This window comes from Zonotrichia leucophrys, chromosome 9, assembly GCF_028769735.1.
Source record: "Zonotrichia leucophrys gambelii isolate GWCS_2022_RI chromosome 9, RI_Zleu_2.0, whole genome shotgun sequence".
Taxonomy (NCBI): domain Eukaryota; kingdom Metazoa; phylum Chordata; class Aves; order Passeriformes; family Passerellidae; genus Zonotrichia; species Zonotrichia leucophrys.
The window spans coordinates 8472792-8499392 of NC_088179.1; the positions used below are offsets into that span (position 1 = coordinate 8472792).

Consider the following 26601-nt stretch of genomic DNA (forward strand, 5'->3'; position numbering starts at 1 on the left):
CAATTTTCTAAATATTTTCTTTCTTGCTATTCTGTATGATTCTCATGATGTCAGTTCAAGGTCTAATGACTGTGATGATTAAACCTTTATTACATTATTTTAAATAGATGGCAGAACAAGCTAGTCACAGATTTATTTCTATGTGAGAATTCTCTGCTGATGACACATATTACCATGCTGTAATAATTTGTTATTAGCAGTCAGTTGTAAAAGGTTAGTAAGAGAGGATGTGAATTCTGGAAAGAGAAGTCGCATGGATGAAAGCTGTTTCTTTCCTGTGTGCAAGAGGAATGTAAGACAGTGATTAAGCTGAGAAGGTTTGCCTCTTTTTTTAAATGGTAAAAGCAGTGACAGTATGAAAGTAGATCCAGCAGAATTTCATAAGGTGATGTGGTTTGGGACCTCTAATTAGACCTTTGAAAAGAGTAAACAGTCACATAGAGAATGGCTGTTCATTATCCTTCTGGGAGTAACTGAAGATCACACTGTATTTAAATTCAGATGTTAAGAGGCTCTTTAAATACAAAACTCTCCCATCTTTGAGTTGACAAATATTTTTACTGTGTTGCCTAAGTTGGAATAGATTAATCTCAGCTCTTTTCTGTAAACTACACTTGAAAATGTGGCCCAGGGACTGACCATTTGCTGTGTTTTGTGTTTCAGTTGTTACTCTGTACGCCACGCTGGGAGGCCCAGCAATAGTTCATGGGCTGAACGAGACAGAGGTGACCACCATCATTACCAGTAAAGAGCTGATGCAAACAAAACTGAAGGTCAGAAAGCTGTTCTTTGGCTATCTCTTTGCAGTGTGTCTGTTCACCATTCTCAATGGCCTGGTTCCATTGTACAGAGCAATGATTTATTGCCTTTCCATAAGGCAGACACTTTGGGAAGAAGATTTATGTACCTCTGTTCATGTACAGAAAGTGGTAGTTTGCTTTTAGTGGGTTGTAGGCTGCTCAGTGGCTGGAGAATGAGCAATTTGCAGTATTGCAGAACTGGAGTGCTGCCTGGAAAAACACCTTTACAAGAAACTGCCGTGGTTTCTGGGTGGATTTAGTGCCTATAAATGTAACAATGGGAAGAGCAGAAAAATGTATAAAGAGCTAACTGTGATCATGCTGCTGGCTTATCATCAGATGTTTTCCCAGCAGAGGATGATTTTTATGTCTAAAGATGGGTGGTTAAAGAGTTAGAGCTGTTTTTCCATGCAGGGGGAGAAAAAGCTCACTAAACATTAGCACAAAGAACCTTTTTGACTTACTGACCCTGATGGAATACCCAAGTGGAACAACTAATCTGCATGAGTTTCATCATTGTGTGTTTTGGGGAAACTGGACCTTTCAGTTCAGGAAATTGTTTTAATGAAAAACTGTGCTGCTGTGGAAATTTGAATGAGAATTTCCCAAACTTTTTAAAGAAGTTACTACAATGACAGTATCTATGCCATGCACATTTATTTCAGCTTGCAGTGAAAGAATCTATTTGCTCTGCTATAGGTGATGATTTCTTCCATGGGAACACTGATTAAATGTCTTTGAACTCATGTTTTGCTTGAAATGCTTAACTAGTAATTTTCAATATTTTTGCTAGCTGTTGCTTATTTTAAGTAGCATAATAACCAAGGAGCAGCCTAGGAATTATTGTGAGCTCAGTAATTTTTCTCTTGTGTTCTGTGGGAAGGGAAAGTCACTTATTTAATAAGTCATAAAGTCTTATTTGTGGGGTTTTCATGAAATAAAATACAAATCAATAAATGTTTGGAGAAGTTTTTGGACTTAAAATTGGAAAGCTTTGAGCTTTGCAGCTGTTTGAGGTTGGTAGGTTTATCTCTTAAAATTCGGAGATGTTTTATGTTAGTGCTTTTTAAAAAGTGTGCAGCAGATAGCATGGAGGTTTTTGTTCTTGGTTTTGTGGTTTTTTTTTTACTTCCTGGCATAAAACAAATTTTTAATTTCTGAACCCATTTTTCATTTTCACAGGAAATTGTTTCTCAAGTTCCACTCCTGCGACACATAATTACAGTGGATGGCAAACCCACAACGTGGGCAGAGTTCCCCAAGGGGGTCATTGTTCACACCATGGCATCTGTGCAAGCCATGGGGGCCAAGGCAGACACCGGTAGGTTCTTCCTCTTCACACCATCTCTCTTGGTGCCCTAGTTTGATCCCGTTGAGTAAACTTGAAGAAACTGCAGATTTCAAAATTATGCAGATTTTTTCTTATCTCCTTTTCCTTTAAATAAAATCCATGTGATTTTTTTTTTTGTTTTTGTTTTATTTTCGTTGTGGGTGATTGGATTTTTGGGTGTAAATTTGTTTCTTATTTTTCAACAGAGAAAAACTGACTGCACAATCAAGTGTCACAGGTTGAAGGGTAGTTTTTAGGATAAGAAATTAATTCATGATACAAACTTAAAAAGCATTCTTATGATCAGATGTATTAAAACCAGGTTATTCAGGGTACAGAAGGGAAATCACTGTGTATTTTATAACAAAAAAAATTGCTAATTTGTTGCCATTGAGTTTTGTAAAATTCACAGATAGCAAAATGTAAAATAGTCATTTGAATCTGATAGAACTTGGTCACTTATTCCATTTCTGAAAGCATCAATCTATGTAATTCATTGAAGTCTAATTCTGGTCTATGTAATATTTTTAGAACTAATTCAGAATTTTAGTACTTATTTTAATTGTAATCTTAAGAAATTTTTATTCTTGGTTCTGAAGGGCTGCTTATCCTGATATTTTAAGGAATTTCAATATATTCAGTAATTGCTTTCTTTTGTTCTTTGTGTTTTCAGAATCTCTTAACTACTGCAGGCTCAGGAATGTTGGATTGTATTTTAGGAGTGGGGGGTGGTCAGTCCATCTGATTTTGATGTTCAGGAGAATGGCACATTTGCTCCAAACATCATGACCTCTCAATTTCTTTGGAAGATGCATTTCCCTATTTGATATACCAGTTTCATATACTACTAAAACAGTTTAATACAACACCAGCAAAAAAATTTTGGCTGTAATTCATTAGCTCCCTGAAATTTTTTAATCTATGTGCTATGTAAAAAGGTATTTAATCTTTAAATATCACATACTCTGCACTACAATGAAGAAACATTATCTTTGTCAAGTTAACCATTCATAAACTGTGAAATGCTATCATGAATTGTTTATGGCCAAGCATGTCCAATTAATATTAAGTAGATGAGCCATTGCTTGTGTTTCTTTTCCTCTGTGTTGTTCATTGTGCAGGATAGGCAGGATTCAGTAAGTGGAAAATTATTAAATGTTGCTTTCATGCTTTTCATTCAGTGTGTGCACTGTGCTTCATGCACTGTGTGTGATGCAGTTTCCTCTGAGTAAGCACAGTAGTTTTTGTATTTTCTTGCTCTCAGCACAAGTATTTAAAAAGCACTTTAATCCAATTAAAGCTGTTGAACTTCTTTTAAATATTCATGGAGGTGGGACCTCAGGTTGGCTCAGCAGTGCTTTGCTCCAGGTGTGGCAGATGAGGCAGTGTGGTCATCCCTGCATAGGGGGTGGAAGCAGGGCAGTGAACCTTCCCAGGGCAGGGATGCTCAGTGGTGCTTTGGACTAGATAAAGCTCTGCCTGTTGTTCTCTCCACTGCAGGAGCAGGGGAAAAATAATAGGAAAACTGTTGTGGTGGATAAGGACAATCAGTCAAAGTATTGCTCAGCTAGTGCAAAGTTCCTACTCTTTGTGAAGGCACTTAAGCTTGACCATAATCTTTTTTAAGCAAAATGTAATGGCATGAGTCCTGTGGTGTGCTGTATTGCAGCACTGCTGAAATGTGTCAGTGTGTCAGATCTCCCTGCTTGAGAGGCTCTCCACACATCACACATCCTCTTTTTTAACAACTTGCAGGAAACAAGCAGCCATCCAGGCCTGTGCCCTCGGATATTGCAGTGATCATGTACACAAGTGGATCCACAGGAATTCCCAAAGGAGTTATGATCTCCCATTGCAACATAATTGCTGGGATAACTGGAATGGCTGAGAGGATCCCAAATCTGGGGTGGGTACCAACTGTTACTGACCAACAAATAAAGAAGTCATGTAGTTGCTTTTAATTTTACATTAATTATTGTGTAAAATATGAACTGTTTTATATTGCTCTGTCTGTGACACATCATACTATGCACTGACATCTGAGCATCTTCCAGCACTGCACTAAATGACATGGTACTACTTCATGTACTCTTTGTTCTCTCCTCTTTGGTATGTGAGCAAGACCAGGACACAAAAACCTGTGAGGCCACCTTGCACTAGAGTGGTTGAAAGCTTCCCTAAGCAGTGCTTGCCTTGGTTAATGTTTAAATCTTGTGGCTTCGTTCTGTTTGGTGCAGTTTTTAATCTCATCCATTGAGTTGCCTTTGCAACTCTTAACACAGGGTTAATTGTCTTGAGGTGAGTAACCAGAATAACAATCACCCTTTTTTATGCCTAAAACCTACTGTGTGTAGTATGCAACTCATGAAACAAAACCCATGTGATTTGAAATATGCTCTCAAGCTCAAAGGCATTTTCTACTTTCTCATTTCTGCAGTAAACTTTGCATGAATTTGGCTTAATGATGCATCTGAGGACTCCAGTGCAGCATGCAGCATAAAGCAATATTTTAAAATAAATTCTTTGCAGGGAAAAGGACATTTATATTGGGTACCTGCCCCTTGCCCATGTTCTGGAGCTGAGTGCTGAGCTTGTGTGTCTGTCTCACGGGTGCCGCATCGGTTACTCCTCCCCTCAGACACTGGCTGACCAGGTATGGTCTAAGTCCTTACTGTAAAGTAAAAAAGAAATAAAAAAAAAATTACTTATACCAGGTCTTTGTAATATTTCTGTAAAAATAGTACAAATTGTGTTTCTGATGTTCAAAATCTTGAATGTGTCTGCTAGTAAACTTGTTCTTCACTTTAGTCTTCTAAAATAAAGAAAGGAAGCAAAGGGGATGTTACTACACTTAAACCAACTCTAATGGCAGCAGTTCCGGTAAGTAACTGAAGGATGAATTATTTTTCAAACCTTTTTTAAAATATAATATATAATTCCATTTTTAGCAACAAAATTAATACTATTACCATTTAAATAGAAAATTAGAATCTTTGATGTTAAGCTGCCTTAAAATAATAATTTTGGTACTTGTTTGAATGTTGGAGATAAACAATCATTACACGAGTATCAAACTTTTTCGAAGTTAAAATAGCTAGAGAGAGTCAATTCCCATTTTAATTAGTCATTTCTAGTTTGTTACAGTGAAAGAGTGGAATAGAGTTGGCAGCTGGGGTTTAACTGCTGCTCCTGCCTAGGTTTTGCTTTCCTCTTTTCCATGAACATCTTGCTGTCCCTTAGCAAGGGAAGAGGAAGGAACCTGGGAGTGGGATTGTCACCTGAAGCTCACTTGAGTTTCTAGATTGTGTTTTCTTTTTGCTGTACTGAATTCAGGATTTCTGTTTCTTTGAGATAAAGTTCTTTTTTTTATGTAACAAGGAAATCATGGATCGAATTTACAAAAATGTCATGAATAAAGTGAATGAAATGACCAGTTTCCAGAGGAATCTATTTATATTGGCCTACAACTACAAAATGGAACAGATTTCCAAAGGTTACAGTACCCCACTCTGTGACAGGTAATGTTAACTTCCTTTGTAATGGCACCAAAAACTCAAAGTCTTACCACAGGAGCAGTATTTGATTTTTCTTGTGCTTTTCTTCATTTTATTGTGACACTTTGAACATGAACAAATCTGTACTTGAATGTAAATTGAAACAGCAAATCAGGAGTTTGTGTGATGGATTTAAATACTTACTGATACAATTTGAGTGTTCTTTAACTTGAAACTAATTGAAAATTTATATTTATTGAATTTTCATCAGGAATTTAATAATAGATTTATACAATTTTTGGGTAGAAGTTTATTCCTACAGAAAACTGTAGACGCCATATTTTAACAGAGGGGAACAATGGTATGCCTCAAATTAGAAAGAACCCATAGGACCATTGAGTCTAGCTCTGGGTTTCTGTAAGAGTAAAGGATAATGTATTTGCAAAATGTATACAACTGAAAATATTTTTAAGAGAAAATCATGCAACTTTACTGCCTCATTAAATCTGTGTTCTCAAACATCTTCAAAAACCCATCTTCAAACTAGAACATGGAAAACATCTTAGAAATCTGTGACTGTATTTCTGAAAATTTCCATGTGCTCCTTCAAGTCTTTACTTGGAAGTCATAAAGTGTATTTGAGGACCGTGGAAGCTCAGTTCAGATCCAAAATTAGGTTCTGTCTTGCTTTGTCTTGAAGCTCCAAGATGTCCTTTTCCCTTTCAGCCTTATTTTCCGCAAGGTGCGGATGCTGCTGGGCGGGAAGATCCGTGTGCTGCTGTGCGGCGGCGCCCCGCTCTCGGCGGCCACGCAGCGCTTCATGAACATCTGCTTCTGCTGCCCCGTGGGGCAGGGCTACGGCCTCACCGAGTCTGCTGGGGCTGGCACCATCACCGAAGGTGGGTGGCACTGTGTCCCTCAGGGCTGGCACCATCACTGAAGGTGGGTGGCACTGTGTCCCTCAGGGCTGGCACCATCACTGAAGGTGGGTGGCAGTGTGGCTCTCAGGGCTGGCACCATCACCCAAGGTGGGTGGCAGTGTGTCCCTCAGGGCTGGCACCATCACGAAGGTGGGTGGCACTGTGGCTCTCAGGCTGGCACCATCACCCAAGGTGGGTGGCACTGCATCCCTTGGGGCTGGCACCATCACGAAGGTGGGTGGCACTGTGTCCCTCAGGGCTGGCGCCATCACCCAAGGTGGGTGGCACTGTGGCTCTCAGGGCTGGCACCATCACCCAAGGTGGGTGGCACTGTGTCCCTCAGGGCTGGCACCATCACCCAAGGTGGGTGGCACTGTGGCTCTCAGGGCTGGCACCATCACCCAAGGTGGGTGGCACTGCATCCCTCAGGGCTGGCACCATCACGAAGGTGGGTGGCAGTGTGGCTCTCAGGGCTGGCACTGTCACCGAAGGTGGGTGGCACTGTGGCCCTTGGGGCTGGCACCATCACCCAAGGTGGGTGGCACTGTGTCCCTCGGGGCTGGCACCATCACCCAAGGTGGGTGGCACTGTGGCCCTTGGGCACTGGCGCCCGCAGTCATCCCTGTGCTGCTCAGCCCTGCCCGCCTGCTCCTTGGCAGTGCCACCAACACCATGAGGGAATCCTGCAATCAGCTGTTCCCAAAAATGCATCAAACAGGGCAGTGCTGATTGAAGGCATTGCGCTAAAACAGGTGACCCATGTGTAAAATGAGGTAATGGCACCCATTCTAGTGTGAACGGGATCTTGGTGTTATTGTACTTACCACATCAATTTAAGATTTTTTTTTCTAGTTTTGTTGAGTATATTGAGGTGTCAGGAATTAAAATCCTTCTGCACCAGATTTTAATTTCATATAACAGAACCTAATGGTTTCAGTTGCCTTTTAATAACTGAGGGGTATCTGTTACTACAGCTGTCTACCCTCCTAGTGGGATAAGAATTTTATCTGTGTTCTCTTGATAATTCGGTTGGGTTTCCTTGGAGGTTTGCTTCTGTGAATTAAAGTTCAGGAATAAATAGCAGTTAATGCATAATAGCAGGATGCATGACAACAAAATATTTTTTTTTCTGGCTATCTCTGTTTTTTCGTTTTTCTGAAAATGCATTTATTTAAATTTTAGTTTGGGACTACACTACAGGAAGAGTGGGAGCACCTTTGGTCTGTTGTGAAATCAAGTTAATGAACTGGGAAGAAGGTGAGAATTCCTGCTTATGATTTATTTGTAATGTGTTTTTAAGAACTGTGTTTTTCTATTGGGCTTTGCTCTGTAGCAGTAATTAAAGACTATTTCTTGGCTGTTTGCATTTTAAATGCTACTTTTGCCTATACAAGTTTGCTCTTGGGGAGAAGAAATGTAAAATAAATTCCTCAGCAGTTTCAAAACAGGGAAATATCCAGACAGAAGTTATCAATGCAAGTGGCATTTTGGCTAGGTAGTATGCATGATACCTTCAGTTGCCATGAAGAAATTATTTTAAAATAATGTTCATAATATTATTCATAAAGTCATTAAAATTGGCATGCAGAATAGAAGCTTAGTGGATACATTATAAGATACATATAATAACTTTTGAAATGCATTTGGGTATTTCTTTTCTCTGCAGGCTTTTATGTACTGTGGAATAGAAATACATAATACTTAAGTGTGTTTTGGACTAATGCAAAACCTTATGGATTTTTTTCTTCTCTAAACTATGAGGCAAAATTATTTCGTTTTATATGAGCCTGTACTACTGCCAGAAGGATGACACAAATTTTTCCTTTGGAATATATTTTCATTCACATAAACTTAATAAAACTCCCCATCCTTCCAGGTGGATATTACAACACTGATAAACCATATCCTAGAGGTGAGATCCTTATTGGAGGGCAGAATGTGACTGTGGGCTACTACAAAAATGAAGCACGGACCAAAAAAGATTTCACTGTTGATGAGAATGGGCAGAGGTGGCTCCATACTGGAGACATTGGAGAGTTTCATCATGATGGATGTCTAAAAATTATTGGTGAGTTAATAAATTCAGGTAACAAGTATATGTATAGATATTTATATATGCACACATCTTTCAGGGCTGTGAAATACAGTAAGGAAAAAAAAAAATCCATATCTTGTCATACAATCTAAAGCCTTCCCATATATCCCAGGGAAGTTCTGATATGTTAATGTGAACTTATTTGTGTATTTTAGAAGCTGATTTTTGGTTCACTTTGAAACAGTCTTAACATTGGCTTACTAAATTAGTGAGACTGGGTAGTATTTAGGGAGTTAAATACAAACTAACTGAGTAGATAAGCTGCCTTATATTGTATCATTTTGTATGGTTGTGTTCAATAACCTCAAGTAATTTAGGCATAAGTTTTGGTTTCTATTGTTTTTCAAGCGAAAGGTGAACAGTTGCTCTTTAAATATGGATTTAGCCTGAAATAAATAACATAATGCCACCAAATGGTGCATATTTTGCTTTATGGGTCTGGGCCAGACAGCACAATATGTGTGCTCCTGGCTAACAGTGCCTTTGCATAGTCCTATTTGTCTTCCATGCACATGATGGTGCTGTCATATAGGAAATGCTGTTCTGAAGGCAGAAAATGCATGGAATTGTAATATCCCTTGTTTTATTAGGACAGACAGACTGATAAAATGCATTCTAGAAACATAACATTATAGGTTTCTGGTATATTCACCAAACATGAGTCAGTTTCGATATTTAAGTAAGCATTTCAGAAAAATGTAAAATCAATGTTTCAGAGTTTTCTATTCTGTAATTAACAGTTGATTCCTTGCTTCCTCGGTAGATCGCAAAAAGGATCTTGTAAAGCTGCAGGCAGGAGAGTATGTTTCTCTTGGCAAAGTAGAAGCAGCTCTGAAGAATCTCCCACTGGTGGATAATATTTGTGCATATGCAAGCAGGTAAGAGCAGGTTATACTTTGTTACTGCTCTGTTTTGTCCTCTTGAAACAATTCTTTTTGCCGCTCAATGTGTAGAATTTTTTTAAATCCGCTAAAAAAAAGGCTTTTACTTATAATACAATGGAATAACTATCAAAACTAAAAGATCTGAAGTCCAATTTTTATTTTTCCTTTCTCATTTGTTGTCATCAGTTATTGGGAAATACCAGTGATGAGTCTTACCCTTCCCCTATCTGAAAAGCAGCTGAGCTCTATTGCATTAATTACAGGCATCACTCAAGCACTTTGAGATTGTTACCTTTAGAAGCCCTAGGGCACCTTCTTCCTTGCTGTGTTTAGTTGTCATTTGTCCTTCAGAGGAAGTACTGGGGTACTTCAGAGGAAGGTGGGAGAAAAACCACCAATGGCACAGTAGCTGGCTTGTGATTTAAAGTTCCTTTTCTTTATCCCTGCAGTACACCACCTTGAAGCTTGAGAAAAAGCGCAGTCTAAACACTGTGCAAACACACAATAAATGACAATCGAATGTCAATTCTATTTGCTTTATATGTGTACTAATAAATGAGGTGATAAGGGCTCAAACATGTCTTAAGTTTCTCTTTCTAGAGTTTCTTAGCTCTTACACATATAAATATACTTCAGGTGGTCTTTGTTTCCTGTTGACATTTGACACTGATGTTTGGAAAGTTATTTTCGAGCTTCTGAATGATCAGAAATATTCTGACTCCCATTAATGTCTCAAAAAGCCCAACTTTACTTTGAAAGAAGCCAGGATAAGCATACCAGAGAATTGCTCAGTGGTAATAAATAAAAGAATTAACTTGTGGTTTGTTCACCTGGTTCTCTGTAACTTTGGGGGGTTTGTGCAGTCCTTATGTGACTGCAGTTGTGACAGCTTTGGATCAGTATGCTGGCATGCATTGAGCCAGCCACTGCTGAGGAAATTTCCATTCTTTTAAGCTTTGTTTGTGGTTTGGACTCAATGTGTAAGTCTCACATTTGCTGGCTTTGACAGCCTGAAGCTGCAGCTGTTCCAAGCACCCTCTGTAATCTTTGGAGAAGGAGCTTCCAACATGTGATTTCTTCTCTTCCAGGATTGCAGTTCATTATTGGACTTGTGCTACCAAATTTTTGTGTTAATTTTACCAGGCCAACATAACATTGGAAGCTAAAATGCACTTGCCAACCAGACACTTGACTGTGATAGGCCATGTCTTGTCTATTACTTAAAAACAGGAAAACCTATGAGCAATTTTTAAAGGTAACTTAGAAACAAGAGTCCAGACCAAGGACAAACAAGACAGGACATTCCAGATTGGTTTTTCTGTTGCTGCTTTACTTTCTTAATGCTGTTATGTGTGTGATGTGGCCTGAGTAGCCATGTAATAGAGTTCCTGAATAATTGTCCATATGCACATTTCATTGTGGGCATGGGCTCACCTCAGCAGTGTGAGCTCAGTGAGGTTTTGTAACAGTGTAACAGAGAAAAGAAAATTCTCGAAACCTGGGAGAAGAAAAGGGGTGATTGACTGAGCCCAAGGAGGAGGCACTTTCACTTTATAAGAGAAACCAGGGGAGGAGCAGTTTCATTTCCATAGCAACCTAACTGGCAGGGTCCTGGGAAAGGAAGAAACCATTTAATACAGAAAATGGGGGGAGCAAACTAACAAACTTAAGAACACACCACAGCACCTGTGACCTTTCTTGGATCCTGTCTCTCCTAATACTTGGCCTGGGTAATCTCCTGTGCAGGAGGAATCCTTTATTTGTAGCTGTTCTGTCTCCCACGTGCAAAAGGACAAGGAGGGCAGACTTGTACAAACGGGTTTAATATCTGATTTGACCTTAGATTTAGGGTGCAAAGCTCCTCTGAACACGGTAGTAGGGAATCAGAGTTGTTTGCATGATGTTGCTACTTCAAAAGCTGTGTTGACTTCAGACAAAATAAGTGAGATAAGGAATAAAAACATTTGCTAAAAGGAATGGTGATTAGAGCTCTGTCAGGGGAGACTCCTACTGCTTTATCAACTCTTCACCCATCCAAGACACATGAAGTGGATTTTAAGCATCACGTCAGGAAAATGAGTAGGTCGGTTACCTGAAGAATGAGCAAACATGGCAGAAAACCTGAGGAAGTCCTCAGCCATCTCAAGGAGATAAGGACCAGGCTTTACAGAATAGAAACAGTGGTATCTATGTAGTGCCATTAAATATGTTTCTGACCACAGGTCTGAGAGCCATTCAGGGGTAGAATCATAAGCACAGCAAGGGAATGAAGCTTCCTAGTGTAGGACTGACATTTTGGCAAAACCTTTCATCATGTAAGAGATGACTAAGGAGGTCTTGAGGACCAAAGTCTGAAAATTTCCACTGAAAATCACTTCCAAGACAAAGGTACTAAGTACAAAGGATCAGCATAGGGAGCAGCGACAGGGCAGTGACTGCTCAAGAGGGAAGATGTACCTTCAGGATACCTTTTAAGAGAAAACAGTGCTTTAGCATTTGAACTGCAACAAGTGAAGATTTAACTTTGTGGCACAGAATGAAAAACTACATGTACCAGGAACTGAGAGCTGCAAGGTGTTCTTTCCAAGAAAAAAACAATTGGATGAACCTGTTTGTCCAAAACAAGTACACTTCTACTGAAGGAGCTGAATTTTAGAGGAACAGAAAGTTTGATGCTTACCCAGGCAACTGATTACTTCTGTGTACTGTTTATCCCTGGAGACACTGGTGATATTGCAGGACATGATCTTGAGCATGTCAAAAGACTATAGGAACCAGGAGTGAAACAAGGGGTTCAGTGCAGAGTACAGCATGAGTGTGCATGGGGGAAATGGGGCAGAGGCAAAGGCAGAAGGTGAGATGCAGGCAGTAGTGATAGTGAGGCTAATCTGAAATCATCCCTTAATACATTTTCAGGAAGAGAAAAATGAGAATGGTTTTGTGCTGGCAGGCAAAGCTTGTGATGGTGCTGCCAGGGAAGTCTGTGTTTATAATGGACGTTGGTGCTGTCTTCTCAACTCCTGTCAGATGCCCATTATGGTTCATTCCAGTAACAAAGGAGAAATTTGTACTGTGCAGTAACCAAAAGCATATTTAGAGGTAGTATCTTCAAAGTATCTTGAAGACCTTAAAGAATATAGTACAGTAATCTGCATGCTAGGGCTGAGTTTCCATATTTTGTATTAGTGATCTGTCTGGTGAGAGTTGAAAAGATTTAATAATTCTGTAGATAGTTAAGATGGACGGGAACCAAAGCCACAGTGGAGGATAGGATGAGAATTCAGAGCAGGCTTGGCTAGGTGGAGATTTGCTTGAAAATAGCAGTAAGTTGAAAGAGAGGAGTTGTAGATTATACTTACAGCTAAATAAACTGCATAAGTTAAGAGTGAGAACCACCAGCTGGTAGCAATTCTGTAGGAGCTGACATGAGTCCACAAGTGCCATACTGTTATAAGAAGGTAAAAGGCATAACCAGATGTATTGCCTACAAAATGCACAATGATCTCTCTGCTCTAACAAGTATTAAGGGGTCTGAGTTCCACATGTAGCCCATCTGAAGAGATTGACCTCATGAAAGGAATCCAGAAAAAAATGGCAATGTCTGGGCAGAGACCTGTGATGGCCTGAATTTGGAGGAAAGGGCACTGCTGATATGTCTAAATAAACTTAGAAAAGGAAACAAGATTAAAAAGGTGACAAGGAAAATCTGTAGATGAATAAATAGCTTCTGTGGAAAAGAGGGGGACATCTGACACTTGTGAGGTAAATTTCAAAGAGGAAGAGTCAGGAGTTGCCATCAGCTGCAGCTTATCCATGCTATGAATGATGAAGTGTTGGCATTAGTGCTTGCTGATGTTTAAGCAAGATATAGACAAACATCTCTTTGATGTATCTGACCCTGCTTCAGGGCAGGTGAATTGATTAGGAGCTCTTCTGAGATCACTTTCAACTCTGACTCTATGATCTGCTTTGTTAGAATGTGTCAAGCTGCTGTGTGAGGTTCTGTGCACATTTTACCTAAACTTTGCACCATCAGAAAAGCTTTGAATACCTACTTCAGAGTGAATTGTGCTTCAGGGCCCAAGGACTTAGAGATCACATCTTCCTGTGCTTTGGCATGTCAGGAGCAGTCAAAGAGTGCCAACAGCAGAGTGAGTGTATGGACAATCACTGGAAAGAGAAAGAGAAGTCACTTCCCTTACAGAAGCAGGCATCCTTTGAGATGTGTTGTGCATATGCTCATTCCACAACCTGCTGTCCAACCCCTCTTCACTGCAGTCCTCTGCTCCTCTACAGTAACTGGACTCTGCAGTTGAGAGGAAACTGAGGTAGGGAGGCCTCACCCCAGGCTCCATTCCGGGCTGCCAAACATGAGCAGAGGCATCGTGTGGGTGCTGCTTCCCAAAGCTTTGGGCAGAGACACAGTGGAATATGCATATGGACAGCACACCTTGAAGCAATCCAGTTACTGTAAGGTAAGTAGCTTCTCTTTCTACTTACATTTAAGCAGGCAGAGGTAATTTGTGTACTATTTCAGAAGGATTATCAGGTGAACAAAAGCCAGCTGTTAAGAGCAATATCTCTGTGTGAAGTGTAAAACCCCCAGCTTGAAATATTGTTTTTGAAGAGTTGTTTACTTTGCCAAATTCATACTAAAGTACATTGTGCTTCTCAGTTTCCATTCTTATGTCATTGGATTTGTTGTGCCAAATCAAAAGGAGCTCGCAGAACTAGCCCGAAAAAAAGGATTTAAAGGAACCTGGGAAGAGATCTGTAACAGTCCTGAGATGGAAAAAGAGGTTCTGAAGGTGCTAGCTGAGGCTGCTGTGGCAGGTGAGTGCCTGGGTAGATGGTATCAATCTTGCAGACTGCTATGTCTGTAAAATAGGTAAACATAGGCCCTAAAATATTTCCTTGTGTGTGTATATTTCATTGAACCTGTATGAAGTGAGATTTGAAAACAAAAGTCCCCAACAACAAAAGATTAATTGGGTCAGTTCTTTTGTCTCATGAAGCTTCTTTTAGTGTGGCCCATAGCTGAGGAAAGAATGTAAAACCAGTGAAGCTTTACAAGTACAGTTCTCTGTATATATGTGTGTATGTGTGTTCTTTAAGATGTCCTGTAGTATCTTGTTGGCTTTGCTGCTGGTCCAAAACCAGTGTGGGCCAACTATAGATCCATAATCATAATGTGCATATTAGGTATGAGGCAGTCTCACATGCTGGTCTGATGTAAAACTTGTTTTCGTTTTTTGTATAACATTGTTCTAATCAGAATTAAGTACTTTTAAAAGGTTTGATGAAAGGTAGTATTGGATTCAATGCTTTTGATGTTATTTTATATTTGGTTTTGGTTTTCATGTTGGTATCACAGGCTTTACCTTTAAATACTATGGATTTTAGTGACAAATTGCAAAAAAACCCCTGAAAACCCAAATCTAGTAATCTAATGCCAAAGGGAGAAAAAGAGGCAGGAAAATCTAAAAATGGCAGGTTGCACATGATAAATACACATTTGTGTATATTTTTGAAATTCAGCTTTAAAGGAGAGTATTTTTTATTATTGCTATCTGTTGGCTACTTTTCTTAGTTATTTTCTTTTCTCATATCTGAAGCCACAGCAGAAATTGTTGCAGATGGTAGTGTTTTGTGCTGAAGGTGTAACATGGAGAGCACTGCTCTCTTTCAGTACAGGGAAGAGCTCCCATATGAACTGAATTCCCTTGATCAATTTAGAACTATGAGGAAAAAACAAACTCCCCCATTTTTTCTAACCTAAGAGTATGGATTTTAAGATTTTCTCTCCAGATGATGAGTACCGTGGTGCTGATAGAGTTTTCTCGGGCCTTCTGCTGGCCAGAGTGACCCTGAGATGTGTTAGAAAGTCTCTTTTCCCAGCCTGGCAGTTGAAGAAGGAGTCAGAACTCTTCTGTTTTCGTTCTCAAAGTTGTTTATTCTTTCTCTGGCCTGCTGAGGTCCATTCAGCAGGTCAGAAAGAGGAACACTGGCTGCCCTTGGGCGATCTAATCTTTTATACTAAAAACTACATGAACAATATTTACATTAACTTCCCAATACCTATTACCTGTGTTAGACAGTGGGATTCTACCTTAAACCAATCCAAAAGTGCCAGCATCACAGTAGAAAGTGGAGGCCAAGAAGAAGGAGAAAGGCTGGACACACCCAGATTCCTCTATCTTGCCTCCTGAACCACCATTCTAAAAACTCCAAAAATCTATTTTTCACCTCCGTGACAAACTAACTAGGCTTTCGTGGCTTGCAGATCCTCATATAAAATTGGTAATTTTTTCCTTGGATCATAATCAAAGTCACAGGTGTCCTGGTCTCTGTGCCAAGGTCTCTGAGCTCCCTGGCAGGGGTTTGAGCCATCCAAGACAGACAGAGGGATGTCCTGAATTCCATCAGAGTTTGTTTTGAGGATATCATTTCCATGCACTGAGGAAGTGCATGGAAGTTAGGGAGCTGCATAGATACCTGAACAGCTGGGCTTTATTCCAGTATTTCTGTGGAAATTGGACAAACAAGTACTAGCAGATTGTGTCCTTCTGCTTGTGACCCCAGAGGTGGCCAAACCAACCGTGGGGAGTTGGAGGGGCACTTCTTCATTCAGGTCACCTGTGTGAGAACATGGTTTCTCCTTTTGTGCTTAACTTCAGGAAAACAGCTCCATTTAGGTTCTGTATTAAAAATGTTTCTTTCCACAGCAAACCTGGAGAAGTTTGAAATCCCAGTGAAGATCCGTTTGAGCCCGGATCCCTGGACCCCAGAGACTGGTCTGGTGACGGACGCGTTCAAGCTGAAGCGCAAGGAGCTGACGGCGTTCTACCAGCCGGACATTGAGCGCATGTACGGCACCAACATCAAATAGCCCCTGCCCGCTGCTGCTCTGCCCAGCTGGACCCAACAGCAAATACTTGAATTGCCTGTCTCAACCCGACACTTGAGATCAACACACAAAACCACCACTCCTCATTCCCAGCGCAAACTGCTCTTTCTAATGACATCTAATGACACACCACGATGACTGGCGAGTTTGGTAAAATGTTATGGCAGCAAATTTGGGTGTCTCCTTTTCTCCAGTTTTCTCTGCCACCTTGTCAGTCTGTGGATTTTCCCAGGTCTATTTGGGAAACCATGATTCTGAAGCCTCAAGTTTTTAAACATTTATAAATCCTGTATAATGTTTTATTTGTATCTTTAAAATTTGGATGTATATAGAGAGAACTTGGCTATATAAGAAATGGTTATACTGGGGGCCTTTTTCTACCTAATTATTTAAAGATAAGAAGGTATTGATGTTGTGACATTATGCACATTGCAAATGCTTGTAACAAGGTAATTGTTGAACAGAGGACCAGGTTATTTGCTGCTGTGCTATTTTTCTGTGTAAATCTGAGGGAGAAAATGTTTGACATTCCAGCTTGTGTAATGCACCTTCAATATGTGCCTAATGGTTACTTTTATTTTTATGTGAAAATGGAAGGATGGTGGTGGCACAGCTCTGCCTCAAGGCAGGTACTCTTGCAGGTGTTAGTTAAAGCTCCTTTAATACAGAAGATGCTATTAACACAGCAGAAGTTCAACCTAGGAATAATCTCTCAGATACAGAAACTCCTTTTTTAAATAGCTCGTGACCATTTCATCCAGAGCTGAATTGTGTAGTGCTAATATGAGCTCTCATCATTAATTTCACCTTATACTTTACAAGCTTGACTGTGTCCTTTTAACAGAGGGACTGTAGCAACCTTTGTCTTTTCTCATTAGGTCTGGACATTACAGTGGATTTCCTCTTTTGTTGTTTATTAAGGTTTGGCAAGACCCCTGCTCTGCCCTAGCTGCAACCCAAATCTTCCTGGGGGGATTTTTAAAGTCATAATGACAGTTATGTTCTCAGCTCACACAGTGCCTAGCTGCCCTTTGTGCCATTAAAAATCTCCCTTTGATTCTCTGTTCTTTTGTGTTGTACTTTTTGCTTTAAAAACAGATATTTGAAGCATTTGTCAGCCAGAGTTATTTATGTTGCTTGGTTTGTTACATCTAATTCTTGCTTTGGGAAAGAGTCAATTTCTGTTTCAATAGAGATTCATGGATATTGTTTGAAAAAATATGGGGGCTCTTTTCATCTTGAGTAAGAGCATTCAGATTTGTTTCAGATGTGAATTTTATTTTCAAAATATTTCTGGAAAGAATATTCAGGGTTACATGAGAATGTGAAAAGGCATACATTAGTCAACTTTGTGATGAAGCAAATACTAAAATGGTTTTAATTTGGAGATTACTCTCTTGTGTATCCTTTACTTGTAGTACTAAAACTCAAGGTCCTGATGCTTACTTAGTGCCCTGCTATGGTAGCACATGGCCATGCTGAAACTTGGTTTGGGAGAGGGAGTTCCTGCTGATTGTCTTTGTGACATGAGGTCTGGGGAGGTGTTTGATGTGCAAATTCTCATTTTATAAACCTCTATTGTTTTAATTAATGCTCTCCATTGACTATAGAAAGCAGATTCATAGGAGTTGAAGGCTATCAAGCAGGTTCCCTGATGAAATGATTGAGGTGGTTTGTGCTAATTATGGATTTCCCCTGCTGCTGTCCATGACAAACTGTTAACATTTGGTAAATTTGGTGTAAGTAATCAAATGAAAATAGAAGCAACAAAAAGAAATCAGAACCATGTTTTTGAGATTACTGCCTTTAGATATCCAGATCATGAATGAAAAACCTTACGACAAATAGAGATAAGACAATGTTGAAAAATGACTGAAGAATCCAAATGTGGAAAAATTGCCAAGGCTGTAGGGAAGTGTCACACCATGTATTAGACATTACTAACACTTAAATTTCTATCTGTGCTCCATCAACAGGTTCTTAAATAGAACTCAGCACAGACTGTACATTGTTCAAATATTTTTGTGATTTTTTAGTGAAAAATAATAAATTGCTGAAGTACTATGTATATCACTTGGTGCATTGTGCAGCAGATTTAAGAAAATAAATCTGCGTTTGGTTAAACAAATCTGAAGTTAGTATTTTGTTCTGCTAAGGGTTTAAATCCCCTTTTGAGAAATTGCATAAAGGAAACTTTTAAAATGGTTTGGAAATAGTTTTATTTTCCTTTTTTCTAGTCCAGTCACAAGATGGGGTTGCTGTCTAACTGTGCATTTGATTTTACAGTTCAGGGGTTTTTTTATGTTTAAAATTGATATGGTATATATAGTTTCTCTTTCATTAAGCATTCAGATTCATTGTGGACATTTATTTCTTCTACAGAATGTGAAAACAAAGCAGTTCATTAAGTTCTGTCTCAGTGCTGGAGATAGACTTTAAAAAATCTTTGTGATGAGTGTGGGGCTTTTTCTTTTGATTTATAGCAGAAGAGAAACTCCACTCCTGCTGGGTTGTGAGTGTCTCCGTGTCCCACTGAGGCTGCCTGTGCTGGAGGTGCTGGGGCTGGGACGGTCACTCAGGCTGAGCTCAGCTGTGGGGCTCCCTCCATCCCTCCCCTGCTCCTCTGGCTGCCACTCCTGCTTTGCTGAGCACAAGGACAGCTTTGGAGGGGTTTGTTCCAGCCCTGCAGAGATGCACTGCTTCCCAGCTGGCAATCTCCTCCATAATTTTTAATTTTTTTTTTGTTTTTTGTGTATGTCTTCCCATGCCTGAGTAACAAGAACGAAAGTACAAAGGTACCTGCTGGAATGCACTGCAGTGTCCCAGGGGCTGAGGGCAGCTGTGCAGAGCTGAGAGGTGTTTGGGAGGAATGGTCTCTGTCACAGGGGGGATCTGCGACGGAAAGAACTGTAACTTTAAACAATCTGAGTTCAATCTAAGAGCAAGGGGCGTATACCTCACCTGAAGGGCCCCCAAAAGAGGGGGATTTTTAACAAAACTTTTGTAAATAAAAACTTATCAGGTCTCTGAATCCTTGAAAATTGTAACTACTTACTCTCTTGTGAAAATTGATGTATTTCATTTATTAAAATGGTTGACCAAGAAATTCCAGGGATGCTGTGACTATCCTTTAAATTTCACAATTCTTTAAAACATTTTCAGGACTTCAGGCTATCATTCAATCTAGATCTAAGTGTTCTTTACAGAGCATAGGATTTCTGGGTAGGTGAGAAATTCAAAAGTTACATGTCAGAATAGTGAGTTTGCTGCTGCTGCAGGTCCCCTAGAGGCAGGAGCACACCTCAGAGGGGAGCTGCAGCTGAGCAGGGAAATATCCTGCTGGAATGGCAGTGACAGCAATGTGTGACTGGAGCTAAGAACATAACAGGTCCTACATCCCACTGCTTTACACACAGATGCAGGGAAGGGTGTGGAATCCAAACCCTGCATTAGGAACGGCCTGTAAAGCTGGTAAGTGTATGCAGAAATTGCTATAGGACATAAAACTCCTTTGCAATAACCTTTGTCCTGCTAAAATTCACAACCTTTTTATTCTGTACTAAAACTACATTTAGGTGATGCAATGCAGCATTTTTAATTTTTATTACTGTGGTGTATTAACTGTTTTGGACTTGGTATAAAATAGTGTACATCTGTTTCTTTACTGGTAAGAGGAACAATTTTCAACTTGCCTACACCTTGGACCAGGCTGAACATGAATTGAATGACCAATTGTATATTGTTATAATGGGTTATTTAATGTAAACTCATTTTCAATGTGATCTTGGTTGTTACTATGAACTGCCTGAACATTGTATACCCTATTTGAGTTATATTGTATGACTTATTTATTTGTAATTGGATATCATGTTTCAAAAATAAAATTAATTTCACAAATTTGGTCCTGTATATACAATTTTTTCAGTGGTACAGAGTTGATAATACAGAAATGTGTTCATTATTGTCAAATGTTTCAAATATATGTGACCATTTTGGACTGAATGCAGGAGCAGAAATCACCCAGGTTAGTGTGGATTTTCACTGCAGGAAAATTAATAGTGTTTGGCCAATTTTTATTTGCATATGGCCTGGTTTCAAAAGCACTGGCTGTGGGTATGCCTGATGTAAGCTGTAGGCTTATGACTTTTTTTTCCTATCCAAGTGTGCTGGGACTTTTATTTAGTGTGTAATTTCCCTTAAGTTTGTGTGTTGCAGGGTCAGATACTAGATGCTTGCAATTGGACTTCTAAGGAGATCTTGAGCACTTAAATTTCAAATTTTGGTTACAAGCTCACAAACCATTGCTGGTGACAGTCCAGCCTGGAGGCATCTAAGCAGAAGCCTCTTTTACCTTTTTTGTGTCTCTATTTACAGGTTCCCCAAATGCCCAGGGTCAGTCATAGTGCTGACAAAATGTCAAACCCTCCTTGCTGTGTAGCTGATATTTTTGTTTATCCCTTTAACCAGCCATGAGAAGGCTTCAGCTTCCTCTAGATTCAGTTATATCCAAAGCAGTTATTTTTTTTCTTTCAAAAATACTGGAGGGTTTTAAGACTGAAAACTTATTTCAAATTATTTGGGATAATGTGATTTGCTGTAAGTGACTTTTTGTTCTTTTTTTTGTTAGACATTTATAGCTGATAAAATGCTGTTAGGGGTCTCTTTAGTAAAGAAGAAATAAGTTCACAACGATTATAATAGGTATTTATAATAGCAACTAATTTCAGGAAGGGTAAATGTAACCATATCAGAAAATATGTTAATGTAGCCATTACAGAGGCACGGGGATCCAAAATAGATACAATAAAAATACAAATAAAAACATTGTAAACCTGAGTTGCTATTATTGTCTACAAAAATCCAGGGTGACGGCAGGAAGAGGGTGTACTCAAAGAGTTGAAAAGGTGAGTAATTTTTGAAAAAATAATTGTAATACTTTAAATGGATTCAGCTGTGGGGCTGGAGGGACAGCAGCTGTGCATGGCTGGACATTTCAGAGTGTTGCCGGGTATTTTCTATACTCTAGCTACAATTAAAATAGATACCTGTGGCTTTTAGCTAGTAGTGTCTCCATGATTTGAATTCGTAAGATTTCGTTATGTAGACTGGCTTCAGCCTTTAATTCCTGCTTTATGTGCAAACAAGGCTGGGCTTTAGCCAAAGGCCTTGCACAAGGCTGGCCTTCAGGGCACTTCCATCTGCATGTGCTCCTGGGTGGGCACCCCCAAATGCTGCCTGCTCCCCAGTACAAGGTGGTTGGCAGAAAAGCAAACTCTGCTGCCCTGTTGGGAGCTGGGTGGGTTCAGTTTCCTGGGAGAACATGTACCCAAAAGGATACAAGCAGCCTGTCATGCATGAAATGTCAAAAAGATGTTTGATATCAGACTTCAGGGGTGCTCAGCCTTGCCAAGTGCAACAGCAGGAAAAACCATGTACATATTTGAATGCCTTACTCCTGAATTTCCATGTATTCCACTGTACCCTTTCCCACTGCATTACAAGTGTGTTTTTATTTCTGTCTCTGGAACTGCCATGCCTTCTAGTGGTAGCAAGGTTGGGTAGGTTGGTTGGTTTTTGTTTTGGTAATTATTTGCAGATAATTGGGAGAGAACTTTATGAATGTAAGAGTTAAACCTCAATGGAAAAGTTTATATGGCTTCCCATTGATGTGCAATCAGTAGTGTTTGGCAATGACCTTTATTCCTCTGAAACGGTGAGATTTTGATGTAGGCCCTTACATTGAGTGAGTTTCCTTACATAAAGTGAATTTACATTGAGTTTCTGCTAGTTTAGGTTCCTAGAGATGTTAAGAGAAAAAGAAGCATCATTTTGAAATATGAAATTATTGATAGCAAATGAAACTGTCTAATTCCAGTAAAATTCATTGTAGTTATCTTAATAGTGCTGGTCAGATACAGTTCAGTTTTTTTGAAATAAGATCTGTATTGGGATTTTTTCAGCAAACTATTTTTGGTACATTTTCTAGTACCATATTTGCATAGTTATTTTTAAATCTTGAACATATAGCTTACAAGGCTAAAGAATGGTTTGGAAAGTTCCTGTTATGCAATGTAGTTGGAAGATAGGCTGTGGATGTTTAACAAGCTGTAAGGAAGCTATTTACTAAAACTCATTAAGCATTTTATGTTTCATCAGTTCTCTGGATCTCACACACTTTCACTAGGTATTTCTGCCAGGTTTCTTGGAAATGAGGTGATTATGCTCAATTTTGTTGCAATTCAGGACTGTTCCAGCTAAAGCAGTGTAACACAATTAGCAGGAGGGCTGAGAATGCCAATGAGCAATGTGACCTGTTCAGCATCACATCCTCTTCCCTCCCCTGCTTGCCAAAGCTGCATAGGAGCTGTAAAACAATAGGAGAAGCAAAAAAAGGGAGACTTTTCATGAGTAATTTCTGTATCAAAATGGATTGGAAAGTTGCTGGTTGAGTGCAGCTCCAGTGGGATGTGTGCCTGTGCCTCTGCACTGCCAGGCTGACAGGCAAACATGGTGTGGGTGACCTGCAACAGGGCAATTTAGGGTCAGAAGGATTTGGGCTGTCCCTTCGTAGTGCAGAATGGAGCTTTGTGGGGAGGTGGTTTCTGTTGAACTGTTTGATGTCTCTCCGAGGATGTTGTAAGTGAAATGTGCTAAAACTTCCATCAGACATTTCTTTCATTTTTATTTGAAGTCTTGATAAACTTCTGAAGTATCTCTTTGAAAGTATCTCCCATATAGTTATTCCTCCATGTGCTTAGCTATGGAGGTTTTCTGAGCTTATCTGAAGTTTTCCAGGACTGGCAGGTGACAGGGCTGGTTGAGGGCAGCATGTTGCTGATGGGAAGTGTGTGTTTTACAGTAATTTTCCTCCTGTTTTCATAAATAGTTGAAATTTGGGACTTTCCCTAGATTTTTTCCCAGTGCTACTAAGGGATACTTGGTTTTAAACCATTTTTCCATTTCCTTCTCTCACTTTTATTTTCTACCAGTAACTTTTCATTATACCATGGGCTGACCAGATCTTTCTGCTGTGCTTTTTTCCCCATAACTGATGGTTTATCTTTTTATATTATTTTACAGAATTTACAAAAGGATGTAGATAAAATGGATTGCTTCCACAGGGGGCATGAAGCTCTCTGTAAGTCTTGACTGGCAGAGATTTCTAGGTAGGATTTTTCCTGAAATGCTGGGACAGGGAGGCTGTGCCTGCCAGGTGTCCCCTGCAGCAGCCTGTGCTCAGGGACTGTGCAGGTGAGTACCCACCCTGTCTTTGTGCTCCTGGTGGAACCAGGTGAGCTAATTTGGTGGAGAGAAAGAATTCTATTTGAGAAATACCTGCCATGAAAACAAAGGTTTGCTGTCCTCTGCCTCTGGCTTGAGGATCTGTGAGCAGTCAGTGCTGCTGGTCTGTAGCAGCCCCAGTTCAGTGGGAAATGGAAAACCTGGTTTAAAAAAAAGGAAAAGAGAAAAAAATGACATTATTCTGACACCTGTCTTTTTCCATTAGTCTAAATATTTCATAGTTAAAATTAAACAAGGTTCTGATCTGCCATGTGCTATCTGACTGTTTAACTGGCCATGGGATGCACTCCTGGTGCCAGGATGCTGCCCCTTCACCCCTTCTCCATCCCCTCTGTGCTGGGGGCACTGGCTGCCCCTCTCCTTTGCTGGACCATGGTCCTGGCCCTAGTGTGCCCCAGGAAATGCCTGCTCAGTACCTGAACTGCTGGGCATTCCCTGGCTGTGCCACTCCAAGGGCCTGTCTCTCCCTGAGGGTGGGGGTGCCCAGGGTGCCAGGCTGTGCCTCAGGGTTCCATGGAGTGTGTGCTGGGTGGGCCAGAGCCCAGGAACCTCCCACCTGTTTGTGCCAGGAGGGGTTTATTTATTCATTTTCATTTTTTTTTCTCTTTTCTAGATTTAGCCAGAAAAAGTTTGGATGGGTTTTTAGGGCCCAAACCAATTTGGGACACTTGAAAGCAGCGCTCCAGCAATTCCAAGTATTCAAATTATAATTATTTCCATCTGTTTGTTTGTTTACTTTTTCAAGGAAGCTCCAGTAGTACTCAGAACAGCTTTATTGTGATAGAAACTTCTAGCCCATTGTGGTTTGAAGAATCCTGTGCTGATTCAGTGCAGCAAAGCCTTGGAAAGTCTCTTTAGGAACACATGCTGACACCATTCCACATCTTCCTCCCCTCTCAGGGCTGAGCTTGCAGCCAAGCTCTGGCTTCTCTCAGATTTTGGTTTAAGTGAGACCTCTTTAAAGAATTGTGTGGTTCCTTCTCTTCCATGCTCTCTTCTGCCTGTACCTGTGGGAGTCTCTGGCTGCTCCCCCTTGTCTGCCAATGCCATGGGGAGTGCTGGCAGTGCCATGGGAGCATTGGATGTGCCATGGGGAGCACTGGCAGTGCTGACAATGAAGTGGGGAGCACTGGCAGTGCCATGGGGAGCACTGGCAGTGCCATAGGAGTGCTAACAGTGAAGTGGGGAGCACTGGCAGTGCCATGGGGAGCACTGGCAGTGCCATGGGTAGCACTGGTGATGCCATGGGGAGCGCTGGCAGTGCCATGGGATCATTTGATGTGCCATGGGGAGCACTGGCAGTGCCATGGGAGTGCTGACAGTGAAGTGGGGAGCGCTGGCAGTGCCATGGGAGCATTGGATGTGCCATGGGGAGCACTGGTGGTGCCATGGGGAGCACTGGTGGTTGCATGGGTAGCACTGGTGGTGCCATGGGGAGCACTGGTGGTTGCATGGGTAGCACTGGCTGTGCCATGGGGAGCACTGGCAGTGCCATGGGGAGCACCGGCAGTGCCATGGGTAGCACTGGTGGTGCCATGGTAGTGCTGGCAGTGCCATGGCAGCGCTGGCAGTACCATGGGGAGCACTGGCAGTGCCATGGTAGACCCGGCAGCGGGTGCTCTCTGCCCCAGCTCCCTCCCGCCGTTCAGCCCTGGTACAGCAGGGCTGTGACCGGGCAGGGCAGAGCCGCCCGCCCCATGCAGGGCCTGCACAAACCCCACCGGGCAAACGGAGCCTTTCCTCCCCACAGCAGCCCCTGGGCTGATCTCATTCCCCCTAAAAACTGACTTTATACAGTGAAAGACGCTGTGGTAACCTTCAGCAGAGGCTGCAGAATATTACACCCAGCTTCCACTGGTCTACAGTCCTGCTTTGGTTTTTTTCCCAGCTCCCCTTAATAAACAATTAGTATCCTTTCACCCTTTTTAAAAAACGTTTTGATTTTGCTGCCAAGACCTTTCTCATAGTTTTCAGAGAGAAATAGTTTTAAAGATTGATGCATCTCAAATGCTTGCATCATCTCCACATCTGGTATCTTACTCCTAATTTATAAATCATTTTTAAAATCGGAAGCACGTGTTCGCTGCAGCAAAAGACTTTCTGTATTAACTGAGTTGACACAAGTCTTGTCAATTTTTTTTCTAAACTATATTGAAGCTTTAACCCTCTTCATTATCCCTTTCTTTCATCTGTTTTATTCTGGAGTTTGTACCTCCAGCTGTGTGCAGGAGTTTTTTGGTGTGAGCAGGCGTCATTTCTGGAGGTGTTTACAGAGCTGGGGCTGGAGCAGCTGCACCCACCTCAGCCAGGGGGTCCCCAACTGCTGGGAACATCAGCAAACAAGTGTGACAGAGCCCCTTGTCACTGCAGCCACTGGGGGGAAATGCTCCTGCAGCACTGAGGGAATCAGTAACTCAGACTGTGCAAGGTTGGATCCTTTACTTGAATTTATTTGATTTCCTCAGCTAATGAAATTAAATACTTGTGTTGGTAATCTCAAAGAAAAAAAATCTCTACTGGTGTTTTTCTCTTCATTCCCTGAAACTGCAGTGTAAGAAAACTCAGCTGACAGAAGGTGTGAAGGATGGCAATAGACATTTATACTATTTAAATATAATTTAAGTAATATTTAAAATGTAATTTTAATTTTTTGGGCTGGAGCTGACTTGTTTTTTTTCTTTTCAGTCACTAGACCGAAAACCCCACAACCTTACAGGAAAATGGTGGGAAATGTTTGCAGCTCCTCAATGACTCAGTTACGACAGCAGTTGCGTGCATGCCTTGGTGATGCAGGATGACTGGGTGAGCAGCAGCGACATTTCTTTTCCTGTGAATTTGGGAATCTCCCACCAGAGCAGAGACCCATGGC

At 40.8% G+C, this 26601-nt stretch overlaps 1 protein-coding gene across 5 annotated transcripts in view; it reads left to right on the plus strand.

The window, feature by feature from the left end:
- The window catches only part of ACSL3 (acyl-CoA synthetase long chain family member 3), a 48528-nt gene extending 29970 nt beyond the window's left edge, over positions 1–18558 (plus strand). For 3 of the 5 annotated variants that reach the window (XM_064720815.1, XM_064720817.1, XM_064720816.1), the window contains exons 5-16: positions 664–773; positions 1983–2121; positions 3886–4036; positions 4660–4783; positions 4939–5010; positions 5509–5648; positions 6351–6523; positions 7727–7801; positions 8421–8612; positions 9403–9517; positions 14199–14356; positions 16249–18558. In XM_064720815.1, coding sequence (XP_064576885.1) covers positions 664–773; positions 1983–2121; positions 3886–4036; positions 4660–4783; positions 4939–5010; positions 5509–5648; positions 6351–6523; positions 7727–7801; positions 8421–8612; positions 9403–9517; positions 14199–14356; positions 16249–16412 — 1613 coding nt within the window. In that variant the 3' untranslated portion in view covers positions 16413–18558. Of the gene's footprint in view, positions 1–663; positions 774–1982; positions 2122–3885; positions 4037–4659; positions 4784–4938; positions 5011–5508; positions 5649–6350; positions 6524–7726; positions 7802–8420; positions 8613–9402; positions 9518–13819; positions 13999–14198; positions 14357–16248 lie in introns of those variants that run through there. The other 2 variants (XR_010441352.1, XM_064720818.1) reach the window with 2 other exon arrangements.
- The last annotated feature ends 8043 nt before the right edge of the window (positions 18559–26601 follow it).